This window comes from Melospiza georgiana, chromosome 2 (genome assembly GCF_028018845.1).
Source record: "Melospiza georgiana isolate bMelGeo1 chromosome 2, bMelGeo1.pri, whole genome shotgun sequence".
In the NCBI taxonomy this organism is placed as follows: domain Eukaryota; kingdom Metazoa; phylum Chordata; class Aves; order Passeriformes; family Passerellidae; genus Melospiza; species Melospiza georgiana.
In genome coordinates, this window is record NC_080431.1 from 104,604,957 (window position 1) to 104,630,905 (window position 25,949).

Consider the following 25,949-nt stretch of genomic DNA (forward strand, 5'->3'; position numbering starts at 1 on the left):
GTGGCTGACACAATCTGCATTCAGAATTCCTATTTCAGAGTTACAGCAACTTACATAATTTTACCAGGAAAGTGATTTTTTGTAGCTCCACTAAGATATTTGTGCTTCTTTTATCTAGTCTGATTTTAATGTGTCTGACTAGTAGATCCATAGAGCAAGGTATAGCCTAGTAAAGCTGAAATGGCCCAAAATCCTGGCTCTGGAACAGCCAAATCAGCAAGTCAGCTTGGGCATATTTCTCTATTCTAAGTGAATTCCAGACCATAGGACAACTTACTCAGCTTGATTAGAAGCAATTAGACAATTGCTTAGCTATATATATAAAAAAAAAAGTCCTGAAAGCTTAGAGCTTTCATGGCTCATGTACATGTTTACATGTTTCTACTGTAAAAGACACTGGCCTCTACCTGCCAGCCAAACAATACTTAAAGCCCAAGCCATCTCAAACAAAATGCAATACAAGTTTATCTACTATGCAAGCAATACTTACCTCTGCTAACAGGCAGCTCAGGACATACAATGATTGGCCCCAAAGATGAGGCAACTTTCCCACTGGGACACGATCCACTGAGTGAGGATTTTCATACTCCTCGTCCACCTGAAAACAAATACATAAGCAAGGAAAATTACCCTAAAGTTGTGAAGAACAACCAATAACATGTAAGTATTTGCAGACATATAATCTAACATCAACCCTTTCAACTGCCCTTACTACTGACATAGAGATGTAATGGTTTCAATCCTAAGGCTATACAATTTCAGGGACAAGAACTACAGTTCCTTTTTGTACCTCTTCCCACCCTTCAGAGCTGGAGGATGAATGGGAACTGTGCATGCAATTATAGCTTTGGTATCAGCTCTTCCACTTTCTTCTCACCATGCCTTTGCTGCCTTCCCTCTGGGCTGAGCATAGGTAACTGGGTGTCTGCTTTCCAACCCCTTCCAAGATGACACTTTAAATTCACTCATGTCTACCCAGCTTTCTGAAGCAAAGGTGCTTTCCAATATTAAGATTATTCCACCTTTTCTGTGTTAGCAAGGATGGTCAGTAGAAGAATTAGGAGTAGACTTACTAATAAAGAAAAACTGCCTTAGTTTTGCAGTATACAGATCTATTGAGGGCAGGGCAAAAACCCTCCCAGATTACATCTTCAGGCAGCCATTTCGTATTTCTTTTACACACAGACAAAATCTACCCTGTTGATGTGGCATGTTTTTCAGATCATTGTCATCATATCAAAATTCACAAGAAGGCTCTGGACTCTTACACGCTTGTTCCCACTAGGAAGGCAATTCAGTTTCCACCTCAGATCTGCGAGCAAGGCATCAGCTGAGCAACTCAGACCAACCCAGGAGGCTCCACACCCTTAGTGAGTGAGGGCTGAGAAGTCTGGAGTGGGAGAAGAAGTTGGCAGGGAGGGATACAAAGGCAAATAGCATGGAAGAGCACATAAGCTCATCTGAATTTCTCTGTCATAATGGGAGAATGAGATAAACAGTAACAGCAGAGGTGGGGGAAAAGAAAATGCCCAAACCAAAATCCCAGCCCAAACCCTAATCCATTTGAAACCTGGCTCCCATACATGCTCTGGAAAAGGGCAGCACAGGCAATCAATAGATTAGACAGGTAGGACAATCTATGCTTTATTTCTTCTTTGAGCTTTAGTTCCTAAGCTAGTATCAACACTTCTTAAATATGTGTCTTGCTCTAAAGACGTAAAATTTTAGACCTGCTGTGATATTTCCACAGACAATCAAATTTACAAGTGAAAAGTGTGACCATTTGGAAGCCTAAAGTTTACCATTTCTCAGCAGGAGTTGTGAGATGTCTCTTACTTTTTAAAATAATGTGCAATAGTCTTTTTTATTGTTGGTTTAAATTCATCAGACACAGAAAAACTATGAGACTGACATTCCTCTTGCTCTCTCTACTTTGCATATTGAAGTGGACACTGCATTTTCACAATACCTTTTCTGGAGGGACTGCATACAGTTCAGGCATTAGCACTAATCCATTCTTCTCTCTAATAAGTATTCCTTCCAGAGCCTCTCTGTACTCTTGTACCTGAAATTATTTTTAAAACAGTGTGAGAACTCACATTACAGTCAGCAAAACTGAAACGATAAAGTACTTTTCAGCAGTACTTTTTAACTGAAAGTTAATATATTTAAAAGAGAAAAAAAGGGGTGGAGGAATCATGACTTGCTGATGGAAGAACAGGGTTCAAATTACCAGAGACTGTTCCAGCATCTCAGTGTTATCAGAAACATGAACACTTGTCTTCAAACTGTAACACATTGCTACAAAACTTCCAATATATTCCTACTGAGAAGTGTGGTGGGTCTAGTGCTGGCGAAACACCAGTACACCATTAGAATATACTTACTCATCTCCTGCTGTGAGACAGGATTAGGAGGAAGGCAAAGCAGGCTCAAAATTTAAAAGGGAACAAAGTAAACTTTATTAACAGTAACTAAAAGAAAGAAATAAGAAACAGAATAAAACCTTCAGAACACTTCTCCCCCCTACAACTTTTTTTCATGCTAACAATGTACAGAACCAATTCAGTCAGTTATCACTTCTAAAAGAGTCTTTCTTCAGTTCACTGAGGGAGAGGAGTTCCTCTTGTCCATTTATGGAGGCTTCTCCACAAGAAAACAGTTCCCTTGTGGCATTTAATTTCCACAAAGAGCAGCTGCCCAGAAATCTGCAATCATGAAATCCCTCCCATTTTTCACAGCTTTTCCAACAGCTGTGTTTATGGGCCATGTCAACTTATGGGGTATTATTTCAAGGATGAGCTGTTCAAGAGCAAAGGTTCTCTTTATCTCTGAGATCATCTTCATCTCTGAGAACAGAAGCCTTCTTCTTTCCCTGGTGCAAAGGGCCTTCACATTCTTCTCTCTCTAGTTCAAACTTCCCATGGGATCACAGCTACCTCAGCATTTGCTTACTTTGGCATGGAGGCCTTTGCTCATATCTACAATTTGAACACTCTATCTCACCATACCTTCAATAAGTTACAGGGAAAAATACTCTGATGTATACTTAGAGGGAAACTTTTCAAGCACTAACAGCACCTGCCTCAGAAATCCTATTTTCTGCTATTCCTGAGTGAAGTGGATCACTCAAAGTATGGTACTCACAGGTTCACATACACTGACATTTTAGTATCCTGTCTCACTCCACTTTTTTGAGTCCTCAGGGTGCTTATTTTTCTAGCAAAACCATTTGTTTGCAGCAGTAACTGGGGACTAGACACTCACCTGAGTGTCTCAGTGACTCATTCAACTCTGTTTGAACAGTGGAGACTGGGAGCAATTGCCCTGACCATGCCCTAGAACAGTCCATCTGCACACCAAAAAAAACCAAACAACCAGGTACATACTGTCCCAGATAATCCAACTAAGGTCTGGAGCCTGCTTCAGGAAGTGGTATTTTATTGACAGGACTGAAGTTTCTGTAAACTTTCTGATTTTTCTCCTCATGAAATAATGCCATTTCTCTCTTCATCAGACTGCTTTTACTGTGTTCAGGAAAACATTTTATGTGTCTAGTGTGGAAGGAATTTCACTTGATTTGCACCAACTGATACAGAAAGAGGGCTTTTTGGTCTGTAATTCTCTGAATAGTTTCTGATGACATTTCAATTTTTAAAGGAGCTCAGCAACCTCCTATCTCTCTGCATGCCAGGCAGTTTTAAATCACATACATTTTAAATTTCTTTCAAGCTAGCAATCTGAAGAAGTTCTGGTATGAATGTCTGATTACTTGCTGCTCTTTAAAATCACCAATACTCCCCAGGTGCCCCATAATCTTTGGAGGGCTACAATCAATTTAGGTCTACTGACCACTGCATATCTGGCACAGTAATGGCATGAAGTGACTTTGGGAACTAGTGAAAATGAAATTGCCCCACATAAAACAATCCCAAATCTCTCAGAATGTACAAAAAGACTGAAAGTACTACAAATCTTGTTCTCAGCAGCCAAGCCACAGAGGTTGGGGAAAAAAAACCCTCATCCTGAAGTTGCCTCATCCTGAAGTCATTGAGAAAGGGGCATCAAGGTTGGTGATAAGACAAAACTAGGCAAATAAACTCTGTTTAGTCCAGTTTTACCACCCCAGCTAACAGAGCCATTCAACCTGGTAGATAGAGGGCAACCAGGCCCCAGTGTGCACAACCCTGCTGCCTCTACCATGTCATGAACTACCCAGGAAGGTGAAACTGGCTGAAGACTATTCCTCTCTGCTAATGGTGTATCTAAATAGTACCCAAAACAAACATGGAACAAAGTTACAAAATACTGTAGGTAAATGGTTTTGCAATTTGAAAGCAATTTCTCCTTTCCTCACCTGGATTTTGTCCTCATTAAATATTCCATCAATTAGGAAGTATGTCCAGAATACTGGCCACTCACATTCAATATTCTCAAAGAGCTTGAGCTCAGCAGGATCATAGTGCAGCCTGCTTGGATCCTAAAAAATTCAACCACACTCATTTAGTCACAGTGCTAATTTAGTCACTTATATTCCAATCATAATGGCAGCCTATTTTATATAAATTATAGCACAGAAACCAATAAACCCACCAGAAATAGTTTCCATGCAGTCTCTTGACTTCTTGTCACATTCACTCTCAAACTCATTTAATGGTTCTCTAGACAAATCCATCCTTTCTAGTCTCAGGATCTAAGTGTCTCCCAAATGATTGTGGCTCTGCCTCAGTTCAAAGATATTTTGGGATGTTTCAGAGATACCACTTCATCTTAGACATCATAAGCATATCTAATGGTTAATTTCTAACAGAATTATGAATTAAGTTCTGTCCTTAATAACTGTTTTTTAAACCCTTAGTCTCCCTCAAAAATGTGTCCTTTCCAGGGTGGATACCTGGATTACCCCCAAATTCACTAACATGTCTTAGCAGTGATGGAGATCTTCACCCCTTCATATAAATAAAAAAAAAAATGTCTGTAAAGAAGAGATAAAACTCTTTCCATGTGAAGAATTACTGAAAATATACATCATAAATATACATCAGAAGTACCTCTCTGGGTGTCTTGTAACCATCTCGGAGAAAGCGACAGCAGCCATAGCGGCCCTGCAAAAACAGAAAACATTACAGGAAATTTCCCCTACACTTCTTCCTCACAGACTAAGGTCAGCATAAAGGTGTGTGCTGAGTTTTAGGGTCACTTAGGGATCTTCCTCCCTCTCTTCATGCACAGATGAACCAACCTGGTAACCCTTGTTTAATTAGGATTTTTGGTTTAGCAAGAGGTTCTGCTTCTCTTTTTGGAAAATAAAAATGAAGTAAATCCTTACCTGCAATTTGGATATGATTTCACTCTTGGTTACATTAACAAGGTTTACATCCTCCACTGCAAAAGCTGGATAAGAAATAATAGACAGAAGGCCAGCATCTATCTCCTTGGATGTGGATGCCCTTGGCAACATGGAGTACAGAATAGACTGAGCAAAACAAGAAAAGGAGAGAGGGATGTAAAACAATTCGCCTACTTCAAAAGCTATGTCAAATGCAAATGAGACTACACTATTCCCAAACTGACAGAGAAGTCTGTGCAGTTATTTTTAACTGAGTTAGAATGAGAATGCTTCATCCTATTCAGTTTCACATGATCTATGAGAAACAGGAACAGCAGCATAGCCTGAAGCCATCCTTATTATGTTACATTTTGGCTCAGTTAATCAACATTTAATTTAAAAACAAAGGGGAGAGGGTGTTAGGTTTTCCCCTAGTAAAGCAAAGAGCAGACTAATTTTTACCTGACAGTGTTCCACTTCATCAGGAAGAACATGAATCACTGATTTGTGTCCTCCATGAGCTCCAAAAAGATCTAATTCATCAATTGCCTCCAAAGCAGCCTTCAAAGAAAACCAAACCACAACTCCAAATCAATAAATACCTTTTAAACCAAGTATATACCCTAGCACCTGTACTTAACCTCTGAAAGAAATTACATAAGAGCAGTTTGCCCCACCAACACTTTTTTCATCTTTAAAGGGAAGCTTGGCAATATTTTAGAAAAAGTAATTATTTCTGGTTTTCAACTAGTAGGATAGAGCATTGATGTACTGGTGATCCTTCCTACAATTTAAAGGCAATGCAAAAAAAATGGGAGCTGGGTTTCCAGAGAGACATTATCTAAACACTGACGTACTCAGTAAAAAATGCTTGTCCTGCCCTATATTTCAAAATAGCCTCCTGTATCAGTGTGGGGCCAAGATCAGCAGCCTGTCCCTCTTGCAGTGCACACAAAATCTTACAAATCCTGCTGAAAGGCAAATACACCTTTAACCTTGATGATATTTGTCTTCTATCTGTCCTTCAGACACCATGTAATGAGGTAGTTGTCAATTGCACATTTACATTTATGGCCTTCTGAGCTTCATTTAGTATCTCTGTGACCTTGTGCTATGAGGGAACCAGAAATATCCACTTTCTTCTAAGTATATCTTCATTTATTTTTCTCTTTAAATATTTGTAGAAAATTTCTTAAACCAATATTCTGCTGTTTTTTTGAATTTACATCTGACTCGGTCTTATCATGACAACACATATGACACTGAGGCTGAAGAATGAAGGAGGAGTGAAAGAAAAGAAGAGGCCACTTTATAAGATTGCATCTCACTGAATCTGAGTCAGATTCATGGTTTAATTAATCTGGTACCCTTCTTGCAATGCCTGGAACAACTGTGCTGAGGTCCTTCAATGAGAGCCAGTATCTCAAAAATTTTACACTAAAAAATACTTACAACTAAACAAAAGTTCTTATGCAATCAACTAACTATTGCAGTGGCCAAGAAGACCATACAAAGGAAGCCATCAGGTTTGTCAGAGCCCTCAAGCACAACACAGCAGCCATGAAGGAGGTGGCAGGAAGACATTCTCACTTTGGCCATTCCCACGGAGCTCGCGTTTAGTTCAGGGATTCCTTGGTTTGTCTTATCACCACGTTCCCAAATTCCATAATCCTGCAATACCATCAAGAAAAAAATGGCATGATTATATACAAAAGCAACCTTTTGCTCCCTCTCCCACAACAAATCCCCACCCCTACATTAAATTAGTTTATTATTTCCCTTAAAAAAAAAAAGAAAAAAAGAAAAGAAAAAAGGGGCTCCAAGTCTCAAAAGAGACTCTCCTCATGTTTGAAAAAAAGCACATAAAAATCCATCCCAGCAAGGTCATGTGTACAATCACAAATCACTGCCTTCACAGAAGACAAAGTCCTTTATCCCTCCTGTGCATGTTTCTCTCCATGTCCCTTCAACTTGGTTTGCTAACAACTTACCCTTTCCAGAAAGGCCTAGAAGACTTATAATTAGACATCAGGAAATATTACTAATTATCAATAAAAGCCCCTATTACTATGATAGAACAAGTATACCTCACCCACACAGCAGTAAATCCTCCACAGCCCTCCCAATATCTCCAAAGATGCTGCTTGCACTGTAAAGTACTGACAGGTTCTGATATTTTCTTGTGGAAAAAACAAGTCCCTATTTAACTTCTCCAGCAATAAATAATTTTCCATCCACACTTGAGCAGTGTTCAGATAATTTACATATAAATAACTACTTACAGCAACTTTGTAGGCAGCTTCTATGTAAAAAACAAGATTCTGGATAAAGGTAACCTCATCAAGGGTGAAGATAATACGTAGCCCTGATCAAAAGAAGGAAAGAGAATAATTACATTGTATCAGACTGCAATAGCTACTCTTCAGTGAGTTCCATGCTTTTGTTTATTTGCTTCCAACCCCTGCCCACTGAAATCAAAGGAAAAACTCATACTGATTTCCAAAGGTCAGGCAGCAAGCCTCAATACTTGCTGCTGACAAAATACTTCAAACCCCACCAATATAGTGTTTCAAAGATCAACTAAAAACCAACGAAAGACCAAGCAAAACTGTGACACTCAGACCATGGGTAAAAAGCAGAGGCACCTGAGCCAGCTCTGGCTCTCCAGAACAATGCATACCAATCCCTGCAGCTCCCCAGCCCTCTGCCTGCTCAGTGCTCTACCTGGGAACCTTCAAGACAACCAGGTGCCTGCTCTGCAGGGAACAATTGCAAGGGGCTTCAAGGACAGAAAAACATGTAAGAAAACAAATCCTTATCCTCACAGGAGGAGTACAATTAAGAAGAACACAAGATAAAGCAGCACCAGTAAGAGAAGAAACACTGATGGCACAAGTCTACCTGACTTGATGCTGCCACTCTCTGAAGAAACGTGGCTGTTCCCTATGAAGTCTTTAAACATGAGACTTCTCTGACATGATTCTAAATATCTCATGTATTTGATGTCTTGATTAAGGGCATAGACACTGCCAATTACTATAAACATGAAATTTAATTTAAGGCATATCTCTTTTCCAAAGAAAAATGACTTGCTTCTGAGTAATAATTATGTAAAGACCTTTGAAGCTGATTACTAGCTCTTTTTTTTTTTCCTTTTAAAATAAAAGCTAGAATAGAAAAGGCTGCAGCAAAAGGCAAAAATATCTTCTGCTTACCTGATGCAGTCATCTGTGCCAAGAAGAGCAGGTAGAGGGAAGTTGCATCCACCTGTAGATGCCCCCACTGGTCGTCCCCAACCACCGTGGCACAAGTTGAGGAGTTGTACTTGGCATGGAGGCAGTCTTTGGTACTCTGAGTGCGCTTGAACTTCTCTACCTTATCTACCTAAAAAACATCACAAATCTCAAATCTGAAACATTCTGGAAGAAATTCTCCAAATGATTTCAAAACTAACAACTTTTCTTAGGGGAAGAACATCTTGATGTCTTAATCCTGTTACCACACTCAGTTTTGATTGATCAGAGGGCTTAAACACAACTCTGACTTTAGACTCCACGTAAATTCACATCTCTACAGAAAAGAATACAATTAAATCATCTTGTTGAGTTCAGATCTAAACTATAGGCATTCATCTTGGTGAAAATCAGTTTGCAAAGGCAAAACTCTGACTTGCTACAAACACAGTCTCAAAACATTACTTGGACAATAACTGGAAGCAAGATCAGTGTTTTGCTCAAGAGTTTTAAGAAGACTCCTCACACCATCGTTGGCACACACACAGAATAGGTCACTCCACAGAAGACACAAGAACTACACACTTCAATGAAATGCTTGTGAACACAACATCTACTAATTCAGCTCAATCCTATGGCATTACCTGTCTCATCATGCACTGCAAGAGTCCCCGCATCAGCTTCACAACATTCTGCAGGAACAAAACAGACCAGTGACATTCAGCTCTTACAAACAACATTCAGATGTGGCAAAGTTCATACCCTCTACTCAAAGTTCTACCCTCTAATGTCCTGCCAAAGGTAAAAAAAGAATGTGTATTTGCCTAAAATGTTTTGCATGCTTTTTTTTTAAAAATACACTGATCAGATTTCATTCCTTCATTCCCATCTAGGAGAAGTCTTTTTCCTAAGGTCCTCTCTAAACAGTGGAACAACTCTCCATGGTCCTTCTATCCAGCTAAAGGAAGTAAGAAGAATGGGAGAAGAAAAGGAAGTCTTGTAAGAATATTAATACTAACAATAAATTTTTTGAATGACAGATCTAGGGAACACTGGTAGGTGACGTCAAGACATTGACATGACTGTGAAACCTCCAGAGTTTCTTCCACTCTCTATGCAGTACAGCAAAAATTAAGTGACTTGTAGAGAAAGGGCTGTAAATGGGAATGTAGAGAAGTGCAAGACTGTGCATTAAATAATCAACTCTACCTTTTCACCCCAAAAATATAGCCTCAAAATATGGTCATGCAAACTGAGTCAAGTTTATTGTGTCACCATGGACCTCCTTGGTTCAAGTAGGACATACCAGCAAAAAATTTGCCCAGTGACTCCAAAACAACAGCAGGACACCAACAGTCCCTCACTTCACATTTAACCCACCTCTGTTTACATTCTCATTCCTGATACTCATATTCCCAGCTGCAGATTTTAGTATTTAACTGTGTGAGTTATGTCCCCTTCCAATTCTCCAGCACATATGTCATCAGTCTGGAGATTGATACCACATAGGCACATTTGGAATGTGCACACTTCTGTGCACATTCCAAAGACTTCTACTTTAAACGGCATGCTTCTCTTTATGGGGAAGAATGGTCTTGCAGATAAATTGCTGCAAGATCCAAGCAGCCTAGGCCTGATTTTCTGCACCATAACACACCTCATGAAGGACCTCAAGGTTTAATCAGAGAGAGCTTCATAAATTAGGGTACAAAACCTCTCAGAAGCCTAATTTTCAACAACCAGCCAACCGATGGAAGTTTGACTTCAACATATTTTTGTTTTGTTTGTAGTTAAATTCAGATGTTTGCCTCTCTGCCATCCAGTTCTTCAAATCCTCCTTGCCAGAAAGTTGCCAGAGACACTGCACACCACACACTGCATGGATGCTGCTGTCTTTGGAACACTCCAAGCTGGGAAAACCCCACCAGATTCCAGACAGCAGCAGTGTGAATGCACTCTCCAAAACCACACCAGTAAGAAAACCCGAACAGCGGAACCGGCTCATGCTCGTGACGCACCTGCTCGAGCTCGTAGGCTTTGGCTTTGTCCTCGTCGCGGTCGGCGTTCTTGCGATAGGCCATCCCCAGCCCCCACACGGCCAGGATGCTGTAGATGTTGTCCCGCACCCAGGCATCCTTATGGTCGGCCCCGGCTGAGAGCAGCCCCGTCACCGGGTTCTAACCATGGCAGAAGGAACAAAGAACAAACATCACCGCCTCGAGTCCCATCACTTCTCTCTGTATGAAAGGGTAACAAACTAAACATGATTTCATGCTAAGCGCACACTGCGGCTGCTCACGAATTCGCAGCAGAAGTGAGACCCCATCCTTCCTTCCCAAACTCACACAAGTGGAATGCAAAATTTATTTGAACCCTTCAAAGTTTACATTTGAACCCTGTAAAGCTTACAGCATCCAGCTGGACATCTTCATCCACTCAGGATTAGTAGCTAAGTCACTGAGTGAAATTCAGAATACACCAAGGAAATGGAAATTTAAATTTTACATATTTATGAGGAAAAGAGGCCACTGAGATAACACTAGAAATTGAGTGTGGGATATAGGCTCCTCTATGTAAATGGCATAATCTTTAGAAAGTAAAAAACCACTAGTGGTCTTCTAGAAGATTAAAAAAGTATTTCTGTACATCTGCCGACTGGGTTTATGACAGCTAAGTGAATGTAAAACGTTTTTTATATCCTCCTTTGGAAAATGTACAGGAAAAAAAAGTGAAGGTGTTGAAAAGCAGTACTGTCTGAAAAGCAGACTGAGTAGTCTCCTGCATCCCAAATACTCCATTAAATTTTTAATTGCATCATTAATTCCCATCACTTAACTATCCTTAATTTTTTTAGACCATCTTTCTTGGCTGTACCTTCTTGACTAATAAAAAAATGAGACAAAGAGGCAAAAGTCAATAGAATTTTCAATCAAATCAAGCATTTAAAGAAAATTTCAGTGAATGAAGACCAATTGGTGGGGCTGGTGTGACAAGGGGAAAAGATTACTAAAGACTACTTTTACAAAAGTAAAATTTAAAAGGATACATCCACCAATTTTTCATTTCTCCCTGGTTCATTCAAATTTTTTTTTAAAAAAGCTGGTTTGAGGGAGAGGGGCTTTAATTACAATTTCCTGGTCTCTCCATGTAAGCAGCACACGGGTGACAGCCTGGCAGACATGACCTGGCACAGTCAGCCCCATCGTTATGGTTTAATACAGCAATGTTGAGTGACTCCCTCAGAGTAGAAATGAAGTTCTATTGCAAAGCCCTGCCTCAGCAAGGTCTTCACAAACCAAGTAACAGCTGAAGGACCCCTACTCACCTGTTTGATGGGAAAAGTAGCACATATGAATGCAAATGGCTTAAAAAGCTTGTCTTTGATCTTGAGAAGTCAAACAGGGAGTAACAGAAGTCCCAGTTCAGCAGACCACAAACTCCCAACATTCCTAGAGGACACTTTGTTTCCCTCTCTCCAATGCAGGACAACAAACGTCTGCTCACCTGCAGCCCTGCCTTGATAGAGATCACTCTGCTGAGAAATGCTCATTTTGGTTTATTTTCCCCTACTCTCCATGCTGGCTAGCTGCCATTTGAAAAATAAAAATGTCTCTGTGTACCAAGTTGGAATCCCAGAGAAATGGCCCATCCAAGACTTTAAAAGACTATTCAGCTCCCAGACAAGGACTTGTCTGGTTCAAGAGGTTGTATTAAACACATCCATGGGTAGCTGTCACCATTTCACCACCTTTGGCTCCTCTACAAGTTGGTCCCAGCTTTTGGGGTGCACTGGGGTTGGCTCTCATGAACTGACAACACATTAATGTCTTTCCTCATGCACATTCAGAATGTTAGCAGAACAATGTAATATATTAATTAATATTTTAAGTCTCTTTGTTTGAGCTTTTTAGAAGTATTTTCTCTTAAAAACCACAATCACTTTCTTCTGTTACTTGCTGACACCATACGAAAAATACAATGTTTACAAGGTGCTAAAGAACCCACAGAAACACTGAGTGCACTTAATCCCCCTGATGTCAAAGGGCTTTTAGCTTAGCTAGTCTTCAAGCATTCTATCTATGCAGTGATGGCTAATCAGACTAGCAGGTCTGATCCTGCAAATCACACTGCTCAGAAGATCCACGGAGCAAAGAATTTTATCAGCACCATGGGCTGCCAGCTGAGAGCACTGAACAGAAAGCTGACTGCTGGACTAAGACCTTAAACTGTTGTATCGTGCCCAAAACTATTTTTAACTCTATCCATCAATCTGGAAAGAAAAAGGCCCCCCAACAATCCAAACAAAAAAAAAATACAGCAGTTCCTACAGGGCAGCAAGTGTCAATAAGAACTTCAGCAGGACAGGCACAAAACGATTGAGGTTCTAACAAGAGCAGCAAAGCAAGTAATTTAGCATCTTGCTGAAAGGTGCAAATTAAACAGATTGTCTCATTGATCTGTCAGGTGAAAACTGAGGTGGCTCTAGCAAATCTTGTAGATTTGCTTGTGAAACCAGATGTAACATGATGTGAGTGAGTCTTGAGGATGGTCCTGTGCAAGACCAGGAGCTGGACTTGATTTTTGTGAGCCCCTTTCAATGTGATTCTGTAATACAGCTGGGGTTACCCATCAAGGTATGAGCTTTCCTTATCAGGTCCATATGCGTTTCACTTCTACTTAAAATGTACATAGATGTTAAGTTTTACCATTTCCTAATCTTAAGATTCACATTTTTTTCTTATGTCATTCAATTTAACAGGTGCAATAAGCAGCTGAGAACATCCTTCTGGTGGTGCTTTCCAATGTCTGCTCTGCACCAAAGCATCCCTCTGGCCCCTGTCCCTTGGGGTACATGCAGCAGATGGCAGGCCCCCCACAGACAGGAGCCAGTGGTCTGGTCTTATCCTCCTTTATAACCTTTAACAGGATGGTGACTATCACTGTGTATGCTACAGGCACTGACAAGGACAATAAAACATCTGCAAAACAGGAAAAGAAACCTGCGGACCTGATCCTGCAAGATGCCACAGAGAAAACTGTCAACCCTGAACAGGTTCAGTTGAACCTGTTCTTTAAACTCATCTGCCTGGTAGCACAGATACCCTGCATTAAAAATTGCTGGTAAAATCACATTGATCTAGAGTGATTGGAATGAGCACAGGATCAACTGAAAAAGCTAGCTCCAGGTGTATTAAACACCTGATCAAAGCCCAGTGTTTGTGCACACTCTGTGCTGCCCCTGCTGCACCCCACAGAGGTGAGTGTGTCCCTGCCCCTGTCAGAGCATAGCAGCTGATGTGCCAAGGCTGCACTCCCCAGCTGTGCATGTGAGGTGCAGGGTCACAGGCACACATCAGCCCCTGCTGAGCAGCGGCACCTCAGAAGCATTTGAAACACCTTCTGGTTCTTCTGCCAGGCTGCTCCATGGCTAAAACTCACTTCCCTGGCCCCTGGCTTCCTGGGAGGCACTAAGAAGGCACCAGCAGCAGCATCCAAGCCCAGCCAGCCACAGACTTTCTGTTCCCAAGAAAGACACAGCTGCATGAGGCCCAAAGACAACCTACCTAATTTTCCCAGGCACTGCATCTCTTCACCTTGCTGAACATAACATTTTCAAATTATTGCAGTGAAAAAACCAGAAAGACTATATATAAATATATTTTAAAAACCTAGAAACCTTGAGCATTGAGCATTTCTCTGGGTCCTCCTGAGATACCACTGATCCTCTGCCTTGCTGCTAGCCAGCGAATTGCTTTCCACACAAAGAAGAAAACTTACCTCCTTTCCCCACCTCTGAATTCTCCCACACATTGAGCCCTTAGTGGAAAAGGCAATACACAATCATGAACACTCATCCTATTGCTTTAAATAGCAATTACAAAATTCTTGGTCACCAATATGAACCCCTGTATTACCATTTACTTACCCTTTTTCCTATTGTTAATATTAATATCATCAAGGCTTTCATGGGGCATGTTTGAGCTCTGAATCTCAGAGGCTCCACGTCTCCCCTAATGGAAGCTGTTATCAGCATTCTCATCTTACAAACAAGGAAATCAAAGCAGGCATTGGAAGCCAAAGTGACTTGCCCAAGGTCATCTTGCTGACAATAGGCAGAGATGGAAGTACAGCTAAAAGCTTCTATTGCACCCCAGCACAGGAAGAGCCAAAATTATCTTCTCATGCCACATATGCCAGTTCTTGCATTTGTTTCTACTGAGTCTACAGTAATTAGTACACAAACACCAAATCACACGTGTTTGGACCCTGTGCTCAAAACAATGGCCAGTGACAAAAATCTTACTGACCAAAGTGCATTTGGAGCCCAGCCTCCTCTTTCACTGCTTACCAGTTTCTTGCAACTCTCATCAACAAAGCATATCTGGTAACCAATCTATGCAGAAAACCCTGCTGCTCATCTTTATATACTGGGTTGTTTAACCAAAGCACGACACTGCTGAACACCTTCTGAGTCCTCAGTGCCCACCTGGGTAAAACAAGCACACTAAGCACTGTGCTGACCAAAAACCACAAGGTGGGCAACAACCTCCCGGAATCACCTGTTATTTTCTTTCGTTCTTTCGCTGCTCGCCTGTGCAGGCAGCCCCGCCTGACTCCAGAGGCTCAGCAGTGCGGACAGCTGAGAACAGACTGGAAGCTCTGGGACGTGCCCGGCCGCACACACGGGCTGGGGGAGCGCACGGGGACCCGCACTGCGCTCTGCTGACAGCGCGGCACAAAGTCCTGCTCGGGGCTCTGATGTCACCGGGCCGGAATGCCGCTGTTACCGCGTGTGCGAATATACATATACATAATATATATACACACACAAATATATACATATACATATATATATACACACATATATACACACATATATATACATATATATATATATACATACACACACATATACATAGTAGGTAGTGTGTACCTATCCATCTAGATAGATAGATAGATATAGTGTGCACAACGGCTAGGTGTGTATCACACGGCCATGAAGACACTGTATACACAACACTTATTATTTACAAGCTCAGACTCGCTGTATTTTCCACACGCTTTTCAAGGTGCACTTACACGAGCACCCCCAGGATCCGCACCGCCTCAGCATTCCCCGCGCTGTTCCGCAGGCGGGGGCGGGACGTGCGGACAGGAGGCCGCCGGAGCGGGGATGTTCGTGTCCCTCCCGCAGCCCCCGGCCCCGGCAGCCGCCCCACGCCCCCGGCACGGCCCCACCGCGCCCGGCGCCCCAAGCCCCGAGCAGGCGTCCCGGGGCGGCGGCTGCTCCTCACCTGGTGGCAGAGGATGGTCCGCTGGACCAGGCGGGCGTAGCCGTCCAGGCGCACCCCTGAGTTGCTGCGGCTCCTCATGGCCCCACGGCGGGCCCGGCTGCCCGGCCCGGCCGCGCTCGGGGCGGCGGTACCCGGAGATGGCGGCGGCCTCTCCCCGCCCTCACGGCGGAGCGGGGCGGGGCAGCAGCGGCCTCCGCCCTCAGGCACGGCGGGGACCCCGGGACAGCCCTGCACAAGGACCGAGCGGAGGAGGGGCCGCCTGGCGTGACAAAAGCCCGGCTGCGTTTGTAAAAAATAGTGTCGATTTTACAGAACCTCTTCGTAAATTCGTAAAATAAAGCTGAAATACCAGAATACTTGCTGGAAGCTTTTCTTTCCCCCAGCCTTAAAAAACCCTCACCGTTTTGAGATCTGATCGAATGAAAGCACGGCACAGATGCAGCAGAGTAGCTGAAGGTGTCGTATTCAATCAAAATTCGGAAACAAATTTTTTCCCATTGTCTTTTTTTTTTTTTCTTTTTAAGAGAAATTGTAGCATTAGCAGAGTTACTATTGTCTCTTTTCCTTCCTGTTCTTCGTTCATTGTCTATAGCTGACAGTCGTGGTTGAGAAGGCAGCGTTCACAGCCGCGTTGGTTCCATCGGCGGTCGGGCCCCACCTCTGCAGGTGCTGCACAGCAGAGCAGAGCTCGGAGCTCGGAGCTTCATCACCTCCCCCTGCCAGAGCCGAGCGATGAAACCTGCCCCGGGCCGAAACACGGACCAGCTCACGGCTCCCTGAGCTCTGCACCAGCCTCCCCCTTCAGCGCACTGCCTTTTAGAGAGACTGCACTTGGGTACCAAGTTTGCTGAGCAGGGTGCTGCCAGCTACACGGCAGGTTGCCGTTTATCTTTGACTAAGCTTAAAACTTCCTTACAGGTCCCCCGAGTTAGCCTTGCAGCCACAAAATAATGCACAGAATTTTACTTGGTGCTCTGGGCGGGTGTTGCAGCTTTCCCCGAGCTCTCTCTGGGTGTCCCGGCTAAACAAAGTCCAAGAGACCAAGTACCAAAACGATACTGCAACACCCACTGTAAAAACACCCTGTAAAAACATGTTTTCGGCTAGTTTTAGATGAGCTAAAATATTATGCTGGTGCAAGTACAAATTTTTACTACAATATGAGCGTGCTATTAAGTGGCAAAGTCAGAAAGGACTCTTCTCCCCTAGGAATATATAAAGTAATTTTTTTTTTCAAGAATCCTAATATATTTTAGTGTGTAAAAATAAAAACAACAGGAAGACTCTGAGCAGGTCAGTGGAATATATGTACTCACAGGGAATTTAATTACTGAAGCTAAAGTCAGCTATGTGCTCTTGCTTACAGCATTCCTTTGGGAGAGCTTCAGCAGTCTTGAGGGCAGGCATTACTGGACTAATTTATGTCAGAGTTTTCTCTGCTAAAATCCAGATCTGTCAGAACCATGCAAGGTAAAACATGTAGCAGAGAATAAATGCAAAAGCTGGGTCAGCTTTTTCTCCAAGAGGTGACATACAGGTCCTGTAATCTGAAGAAGTGTAACAGCCCAGTATAAACGACACATTTATCTAAAAGACAAAGTTTATATATATCTTGTGTTGTACTTGCTGCAAATTTATTACTTTTTTTTTACAGATGAAAATATAAATATAATAACATTAAATAAATTTACAAGAACACTGCGAAGGCAATTAGCCAAATAGTTAAAGCATTCACAGAAATGTATTCCAGCTACTAGCATTCCAGGATGGGCTTTTACCAACATGCAGCTAAAACCCTGTGGATAAACACAACAAATACTTTAAATTCTCCCCTTAAAAGCACAGTCAGAGTAATTTTGGATGTGACTGAAATAACTGAAAGAACCTGTGTTGCCCACAGAACCACGATGGGGTTTGAGCACTGCAGAGGTTCAACTGTTAACTCCAACAGAGCCCCAGATAAGAGGCATGTAACTCACGCTTTTTGTTAAGGAGTGTGTTTTCAGGGCACCCAGCTGAGCCCTCCCCACTGGGAAAGCAAAGCCCTTGCTCCCCATCAGCATATACCTGCTTCATGCAGCCCTCTTTACAGGGGCTGGTACTCTGCAGTCTGGCACCAGTTTGTCCTAGTTTGCTTTAGGAGCATCCAGCTTTTGCCCAAGAATGCAAATTGAAAAAGCAGTGGCCATAGCTGCTCATGTGTGTGAGGAAGATGTGGTAAGACCAGGGCTTAGGCCAATTTCTGTTCAGGAATCTTTACAGTGTTGTATGGACTTTCAGCTGTTTTACATGAAGAGCCAAAATTCTTTTTTTCCCAGTAAATATCACAAGAGGAATGCAATTTTGCTTCAGCAATTACTGAGCTAGTGCCTCAGTATTTGGTTTGCCAACTGCAAGCCAAAGTTTAAGCAGAAATACTCATTAGAATAGCTCAAGAGCTGCCCCTTAAAAAACAGCCATGCAATGAAACAAACAATTTCTCAGCTACTAAATATAGCAGCTGTCATTTATTATTTCTCTTTTTTCTTCAACTTGCCTCCCCTCCCCCGTCCCAAACTTCTCAACTTCCATCATTGCAAATGAAAAATGGCAGTGTCTCACCACTCAATATAAATACTGACCCTGGTGAAATCAATGGCAAAAACTGATGACTTCACTCAAGCCACCAACACAGATTAGCTGTACATAATAACCTACTGACTATTTAATACTCCATTCATGGCACTCTACTTGAATTATACCCAATTTCTATCCCTCTATGGTGTACTAAAAGTTAGCTAAAGGTTCAAGACCGATTGTGTTTGTTATTTACAGATCTGCATCTAGTGAATATATTCAAACTACTGTAAGTGATACACTTAATGGACAAACTAAGTTTTGTAGCGTTCTATGTTAAAGATAATTAACTAAAGAAAAATGCAAACTCACAATACAAGTTACAAACAAAATACCAATTATTTTTCTATACATAGATATATTTAAATTTATATTACAAGAATAAATATAAAAGTATCATTGGGATGCTTAAAGGTAGATATTTTCTGCTTATGTACATGACTGCAGAGTTTGCTACTAAAACGTACAAAAAGTTGAAGACAGTGTAGCTAACATTTTTAAAGTTAACATCGTTTGTATACACAAGTTGTAACTTTCTACATTTATACAGTACTACAAAGCATTATATCCACATAAACTTAATTGTAATGAAAAAAGTCTAAATAAAACTTTTGTTTAAATGTTAAAAAACCCCTCAAGAAACCCCACTCCGAAGAAGAAAAAAAATGGAAGTGTGCTAGCTGTAATCCGACATCCAAGACTTTGTCAAAATGATAGGTTCCTTTTCTTTTCTTTTTTTTTTTCTTTTTAATAATTGTCCTTGTCAATCCATTGCATGGCTGCCTTGAAGTTCCAGTACCATATATTAAATAAAACCAGTTCTTGGTCTGCTCACATTATGTAAAACTGCTAAAGTAAAACTCTACTTCACACTGTAAAACAATGTGCTGTTTAAAAGGAAATCACATTTTCTCCATAGAACTTAGGCTTCCTCTCTTTGAAGTCCTTCTGAGTGAGATTTGGCTTTCTTGGCTGCCAGTATCATCCTTGTCTTGGAATACAAGTTGTTTGCCTGAAAAGTCATGGAGACACACATCACCATTCTGTACAGTGAAACAAACACCATTCTTCTCACTGGAAAGATAAAGATGGCCTGTTGAAACAAAAAAGTGCATTCCTTATCAGAAAGGTTCAGAATCAAGCCTCCCATGCTTTTTTTAGTCACTATAGGGAGTTCATACAGTCTCATTTTATCCTTGCAACAATTTTAAAATGTGTATTTTTGGTAAGTATTTTGTATACATTTCTTTTCCTGTGTGAAATCCTGATATTTGAGAGATGTTAATATATTTATGCACAAGGATTCAATTTTTTGAGTAATGAAGGTCACAATTCTCAAAATGTAGACTTGACTTGGAATAAGAATCACTAGATAAGATGCAAAATACTCCTCATTTTAATGATTTGCTTTAATGAATTAAGTTTTAAAGGTGTCTCAGGTGTGCCACGCATCTGAAAGAAGAGAGTACAAGGAATTCAACTTACAGCATTTACTTCTGAAGGACAATCAGAGTAAGGCCTAGGTCTGATCACGGATCAAAACCATACTTAGACTGCAGAGAATCTTACCCATTTAGGTGAATCCACAATGAACATGTCTAATACCATTGCTGACTGAAGCCTTTTACTGAAATGCTCCATAAATGTTTAGTTCACTGGATAAATCTCCTGCCCCTATGTATCACATTCTAAATATTTTTAATGATAATTTGTGGTTTTTTATTCTAAGTATTTGTGCAAACACTTCTGTTTGTGCTTTTTAAAAATTTAGTTAATAATTTAAACAGTTAACCATCACTTAAACAGGCACAAATGTAGACAGGGTGAGACAAGCAGAAGAGCTTTGTTTATGAATTCAAATAAGAAAAAGGTTGAAATGATAGAAAATAACCATACTTGCTAACACTGTGATTGTTGTTTAACCCCCTGCCTGCCTAACACTGTTTTTTCTTAGGAGTGTTCAAAATAGCTGTGCCCTAATGCTAGGGCAAAAGCAGAGAAGAAAATAAGGCTTTTCTGTGAACAAATTCAGAAGGGTGGTTTGTGTTCCTCAGTGAGAAAATCTGCAGGTTCAGCCATGTGATACCTAACTGTAATTTCTGAAATATGCAAATCTGCAAGAGAAAAACTGAAAATAAGGCAATATTAGAATGCCATTAAAAAATGAAGTCCAGTAGGAAAGCAAAGTCACAGGCTATACAGACATCCCAAACTTACCACAGTAAGTCATTCAGTCCTAAATCTGGAACAGCATTTCAGTAGAAGCAGTGAAGCTAAAACAATAAAGTCTTTACAGCTCGGTATATTTATGACATAGGTCTTGATTTCTAGAATAGTTTTGGAGGTCACTTTTTAAAATGAAGTGTTGCAATGTTATTTTCAAGTTCCAGCTTTGAGAGGAGAGCAATCGGGTGCAGCAAATTATTAGGTCCCATGTTCCTATCTAACAGCAGTCTAATAACTCTTGGAGGCATTAGCCCAGCTCTTCTGAGATACAACTGCCCCATGTTTGGAAGATTAGGTGTAAGGAATTGCCTCCAAGAGCTTTGCTGGGAGCTATCCAGTTTAGTTATAGGTTTAGCCTCTTCTTACAAAGAATTATTTAGTCAAATATGCAGGCAAGGTATCATACAACCCTCTTGATATGAATGGAGGATGTGGTACGAGGTTCACAGCATTCAAAATAGACAATAAAATAGGAAATTAGGTGGGTCATCAGAGACATCCATGTTTGTAAGTGCACAGGAACAAGGTTTTATCAAAGTTCTTTCAGCTGCTTTTATCTGAGAAGCTTTTGGCACAGGACACACAGACAGGCTGGAAATGTCTGATTATGTGAATATAGTAGGACAGAATTGGAGCACAGCCAACAGAATTGGCATCACTCAATGGTTTAGATCATCAATTTAGCATCTCATTCCAAAATACCCAAAAGAACAAAACTTTCCAGAAAGCTGCAACAGGCTCATTCATTCAGTTGCTACAACAAACAAGTTCAATAGAACATTTCTGTTCTTTCTTTCTGTTGAGAAAAGCAGTCAAAATGCTTTTGTAGTTGGTATAAGCATGTCAGATGTCGCAGGGAGAGATGGGTTCTTTCATCAGAGCAATTGACATAGCAGGGAAAAAAGAGCCCTACAAGACATGCAGGCTTTTGCACCTGAAAACTTCTCTCTTTGAAAGGAAATACTTCTACTTAAAAATATTGCCTTTGTGTCTAATGATAGTGTCACTGGATGCTGGTTTTCAACTGATCTGTTAGATAAAAAGTATGCTAATTATTGCATTATGTGGTATCCAAACAGGAAGATTTTTACAAAGGGATGTAAAAAAAAAAACTTCAATTTAGAAAGTGTACAGGGCATGTCCAAATGCCATCTCCTCAAGTGTTGTGATTTCTCTGCAATATGCAGTTACACTCAAAGGAACAGTATGAGTAATATGAGTTACACTCAAAGGAACAGTAACCTCTAAACCACATACAAATTATTTTACTCTGTATATCTGAGAAGTTATCTGCTGATAGAATCTTGTTGATTATGTGCTGTCTTCTGACAGCATAGGCCAAGAAATGAGGACAACACAGCCTCTCCAAGCATGTTAAACAACTTCATAATAAACATTCTAGTTGATGACATGACTTAGCCTCAGCTCTTGATCAGTTGGGAAAAATACTTCAGGCACACAGGAGTGATGTCTTCTGAGTTTTGCTTGACTTAGGGTTTTATACATTACAGATTTATAAGTTATTTTTCTGTTTGAAAAATTGATTGTCTTTACTTTCAATGGTGATTCATATTTAGCTTTCTCAACAGACAAATAAGCTACAGCAAATTGCAAGCGAAATTGAGTGCAGTGCTACTGCATTTCAACTCCTCAGGAAGACCAGAGGGCACCAGTGCAGAGGACAGTAATATGTTAGAACAGGAAGGATGGAGAATTTTACTTCTGAAGATAAACTATTTTGCATTACACTTACCATTTCCATTTGCATGGACTGAATAATCATTATTCATTAGCAGTGTTGTAGAGTTAGTGGAGTTACTGTTTGATTGTAAGGAGTTGGAAGAACTGGATACTCCTTGATTTACAGTCTGCTTCTTTAAACCATTTGTAGCAGTTCTACTCCAGTCTAAAACAGGAAATAATACAACTCACACAAGCACTTTATAAAAATACAGTTAATAATGCAATAATTTATATAAAACCAAGGCTTTACACACTTCTTACAGTATTCTAGACAGAATTATATTGTAAGAATTTAATAAGTCCTGATGTTTAAAGTTATTTAAATCTAGTTCCTCTTCTCTTGTCCCTTTTTAAAATACAAGCAGTCAACTGTCATACTTTTACAACTGCAGAGCAGATCAGAAAAATAACTGAAGTGTAGTTGATTCTCTAAGTGAAAGTGTATAAAAATACGTGGCTTTAGAAGAGGACAACTAATAGTAACAAAATAGCATAAAGTAATTAATGTATTTTTTGGTTTAAACCATGCTTCCCTTTGTTTTTGTGGAAATAACAGGTAAAACTATGGCTGACCCACAAGCTGGAACAAATCTTACCGTTTCTAACTGACCAAAAGTCTTCTGCAAAGACATGCCTTTACCCTGCAGTGGAAGAGGTCATCTCTTAGCAGTTAGAAGCTTAAGGCAGCAGCATGTAAACATGCAAGCGCTGCATCAGCTATCACCTTCAAAAAGTATAATTTTGGAGGTTTACTGTATCTTATATAATAAACTAGAACTGCAACTGCAGCAACATGATCAATTGGTTTTTTGGGGAGGCTTTTTGTGTTTTTGGTTTTTTTTGTAATTATTACAAAATACCAGGAACTTAACACTAAATATAAGAATTCAGAAGTTAAAAAAAATATTAATATTTACCAGAGTTTTCAGCCAGCCTGAATTTCCCACAACAAAGATATCTTCTCCACTGTTTACGGACATTCTCCTTTGTTACACAATAGAAGATGAAAATGAAGAACCCTGCAAAGCAATAACATAAAAGATTGTTGCAGAATTCACTTTTACTACTTCCTAATGAACAATGCTTTGGTTTTCTTTAATTTCTTTTAAATTTCTAATAAAAAGTAACGACACCTTTCTTTTCTGAAAAAGTTTAAAACTCTGAACGTTGCAGAGCTTTTTCCTTACATAGATTAGAGGAATCATACACACAATAGAAAAAACAACAAATACAACAAAATGCACAAAGTGCATAAAGTTTCCTTTTATCAAATAAAAAGGGGAAAAAATCTATTGATCTTGAAATTTGCTTAATGCTTTTGAAAAAGAATTCAAAGCAATGTCAAAGAGAGGGTGTGATACCACGCTATCAGACTGTGAAGCGTTTTTAATGTGTGACACTGTTACATCTTTTATTAGCAGCTAACCTCTTACCACCAAAGCTACAAAATTTTGAGCACTCATCCAAAGAAAATAACACATATCTAACATAATAATAAATGGTACCTCCTTTACTACAATTTCAATTTTACTAGAAGGGATGGTGCCCATCCCATCCCCTACCAGTGCCACCTTACAGTGTCTTTGTCTACTTCTCATTTGCTACTAACTGACACAGGGTGGCATCCAACTTCCCGTGCTTAAACGTTCATCACAATTTCCCCCCATTAAGGGAAAGTGGCACTCAATCTTTACACAGTTTCCAATCTGCAATGGGAAACAGCTGCATTAGGTTTAGAATGAATAGTAAATAATAGTAAGTCAACACAGCAAATAGGGGAAAGTGTATGTATACACTGAACAGCAATTTTCACTGCTTTAGTCTCTCTGGGAAACCATCCAATCAGTCATCTAAGTGCCATTTAACCAGAAGTTTGGATCCAAACTTCAGAAGGACAATTCAGGTATATTGTCAGGAGGACAGCTACAATCCGTCCTGTTTATATAAAAGTCCATGTGGCAACTCTGCTTTTGGATATGTCCAGCAGCACCCACCATTGCAAAAGTTTATGTTTTCATATCTACTTCTCATATATTCTTAAGTACTATATAGGCCATGCTTAAGAGTTGGGTCACTAACTTTCAAATGTTTCAGCCTTGCTTGTCTCAATGAGCCTTTGCTGAATGTCCAACCTCCCCCAGAAGCCTTAGGGGAAGAAATGCTACTCTTTTCACTACATGAACTGCATTATAACATGAACACTTAAAGTAACTGAGTGTTCACAATTCATCTGTTTGTTAGTGGAAACACAGTCACTTCCAGGAATATCTGTTTTGCATACACTTTTTAAATGACAATATTTATACCATACTTATATAAATAGTATCTAGTTTTTCTGTACCTTATCCTAACAAAACTGCAACTTAAGGTTACTGTAAAGCAGTATCATCTCATCTCTAATATAATTAACATGCTACTGCACATATCAAATTTAAATTTTTATTGCTGAATCAAGAAAGTGATGTTTCAAAATGTTTGGTTTGTTATATTATAGACAGGGAGCTGTTATGTGAGGGACAAACTTACCTTGCAAAGTGTTGAAAATAGTAAAGAGGTAAGTAAATACCTCATTTACTGTGAAGAAAGCAAACCCCCAAGTAATTCCCAACAAGAAGGTGAGGCCAGCAACACTCCTAAGGTCTTGGATACTGGTTTTCCTTTGAGCACCGAGTTGTTTTTTCTTTTTGATACGACAGAGCTGGATCAGCACAACAATGAACATGCTGATATTGATCAGGAATATCAGGCAGAAGTATCCCACAGCAGTAATATAGAAGACAATTCTATTTTTGATCCAGCAGCTAGAACAGAAGAGCAGTCTGTCAACTGTTATTAGAAACAGAAACTAAGTGAAATAAACATGAGACAAACTTGTAGTTTCTTGCATGCAAAGCATTTTTGCCTTTTACAAAAGAAGTTTGGGTTTTTTGGCCAAAGGATAGGAGCCTTCATAAAGGCAATAACCCTAAAACATGAGATACTGTAGAGTTGTACTATTTCAAAGCACTACAATTGCTTTCTTGCCTTTCCCCCCCTTTACTTTAAAGAAAAGCAATTTGTAGGACCTCCTTCACTCCCCACCCTCACCTCCCCCAGAGCTCCTCCCTTTCACTCACAATTCATCAGGTCTGTTTATGGAAACCTTTCCAGTGGTTATAAGACCATAATTATCTGGTGATACTGCCAACACAATGGACACAATTATTGCTGGTAACCCTAAAAGATTATGAGAAAACACATACATTAAAATCCTAACAGAGACAGCATTATGAGGACTTCAAATTATTATATTTTACTACAAAATCTACATATTGTTTCTGAAATTCGGCTGTTGAATTCTGCTGACTACTAGCTGTCTGAAAAATTGCAGCATTCAAACTGCTTAGGAGCACAACTTGCAAAGAAACAAGAGGAGTCCTTCACAGCCAGCTCCAAAACTTTCTGAATAAACCAACAAATACCATTAGTCTTCAAAGTGCTTCAAAATATCTTTTACAGCATAACTTA

General features: G+C 40.2%; 2 protein-coding genes across 2 annotated transcripts in view; both read right to left on the minus strand.

Moving 5' to 3' along the window:
- Positions 1-15,986, minus strand: part of PHKA2 (phosphorylase kinase regulatory subunit alpha 2) — a 44,349-nt gene extending 28,363 nt beyond the window's left edge. The window contains exons 1-12 of the mRNA XM_058018463.1: positions 15,858-15,986; positions 10,581-10,739; positions 9,207-9,254; positions 8,545-8,713; positions 7,612-7,694; positions 6,920-7,000; positions 5,792-5,890; positions 5,330-5,476; positions 5,052-5,105; positions 4,358-4,480; positions 1,970-2,065; positions 491-598 (exon numbers count right to left, since the gene is read on the minus strand). Of these exons, the coding sequence (XP_057874446.1) occupies positions 491-598; positions 1,970-2,065; positions 4,358-4,480; positions 5,052-5,105; positions 5,330-5,476; positions 5,792-5,890; positions 6,920-7,000; positions 7,612-7,694; positions 8,545-8,713; positions 9,207-9,254; positions 10,581-10,739; positions 15,858-15,935 (1,245 nt within the window). The 5' untranslated portion in view covers positions 15,936-15,986. The remainder of the gene's footprint in view (positions 1-490; positions 599-1,969; positions 2,066-4,357; positions 4,481-5,051; positions 5,106-5,329; positions 5,477-5,791; positions 5,891-6,919; positions 7,001-7,611; positions 7,695-8,544; positions 8,714-9,206; positions 9,255-10,580; positions 10,740-15,857) is intronic.
- A 2,900-nt stretch (positions 15,987-18,886) lies between these two features.
- ADGRG2 (adhesion G protein-coupled receptor G2) overlaps positions 18,887-25,949 on the minus strand; it is a 56,426-nt gene continuing 49,363 nt past the window's right edge. Inside the window, exons 24-28 of the mRNA XM_058045482.1 lie at positions 25,559-25,658; positions 24,969-25,243; positions 23,360-23,461; positions 22,453-22,605; positions 18,887-19,566 (exon numbers count right to left, since the gene is read on the minus strand). Of these exons, the coding sequence (XP_057901465.1) occupies positions 19,376-19,566; positions 22,453-22,605; positions 23,360-23,461; positions 24,969-25,243; positions 25,559-25,658 (821 nt within the window). The 3' untranslated portion in view covers positions 18,887-19,375. The remainder of the gene's footprint in view (positions 19,567-22,452; positions 22,606-23,359; positions 23,462-24,968; positions 25,244-25,558; positions 25,659-25,949) is intronic.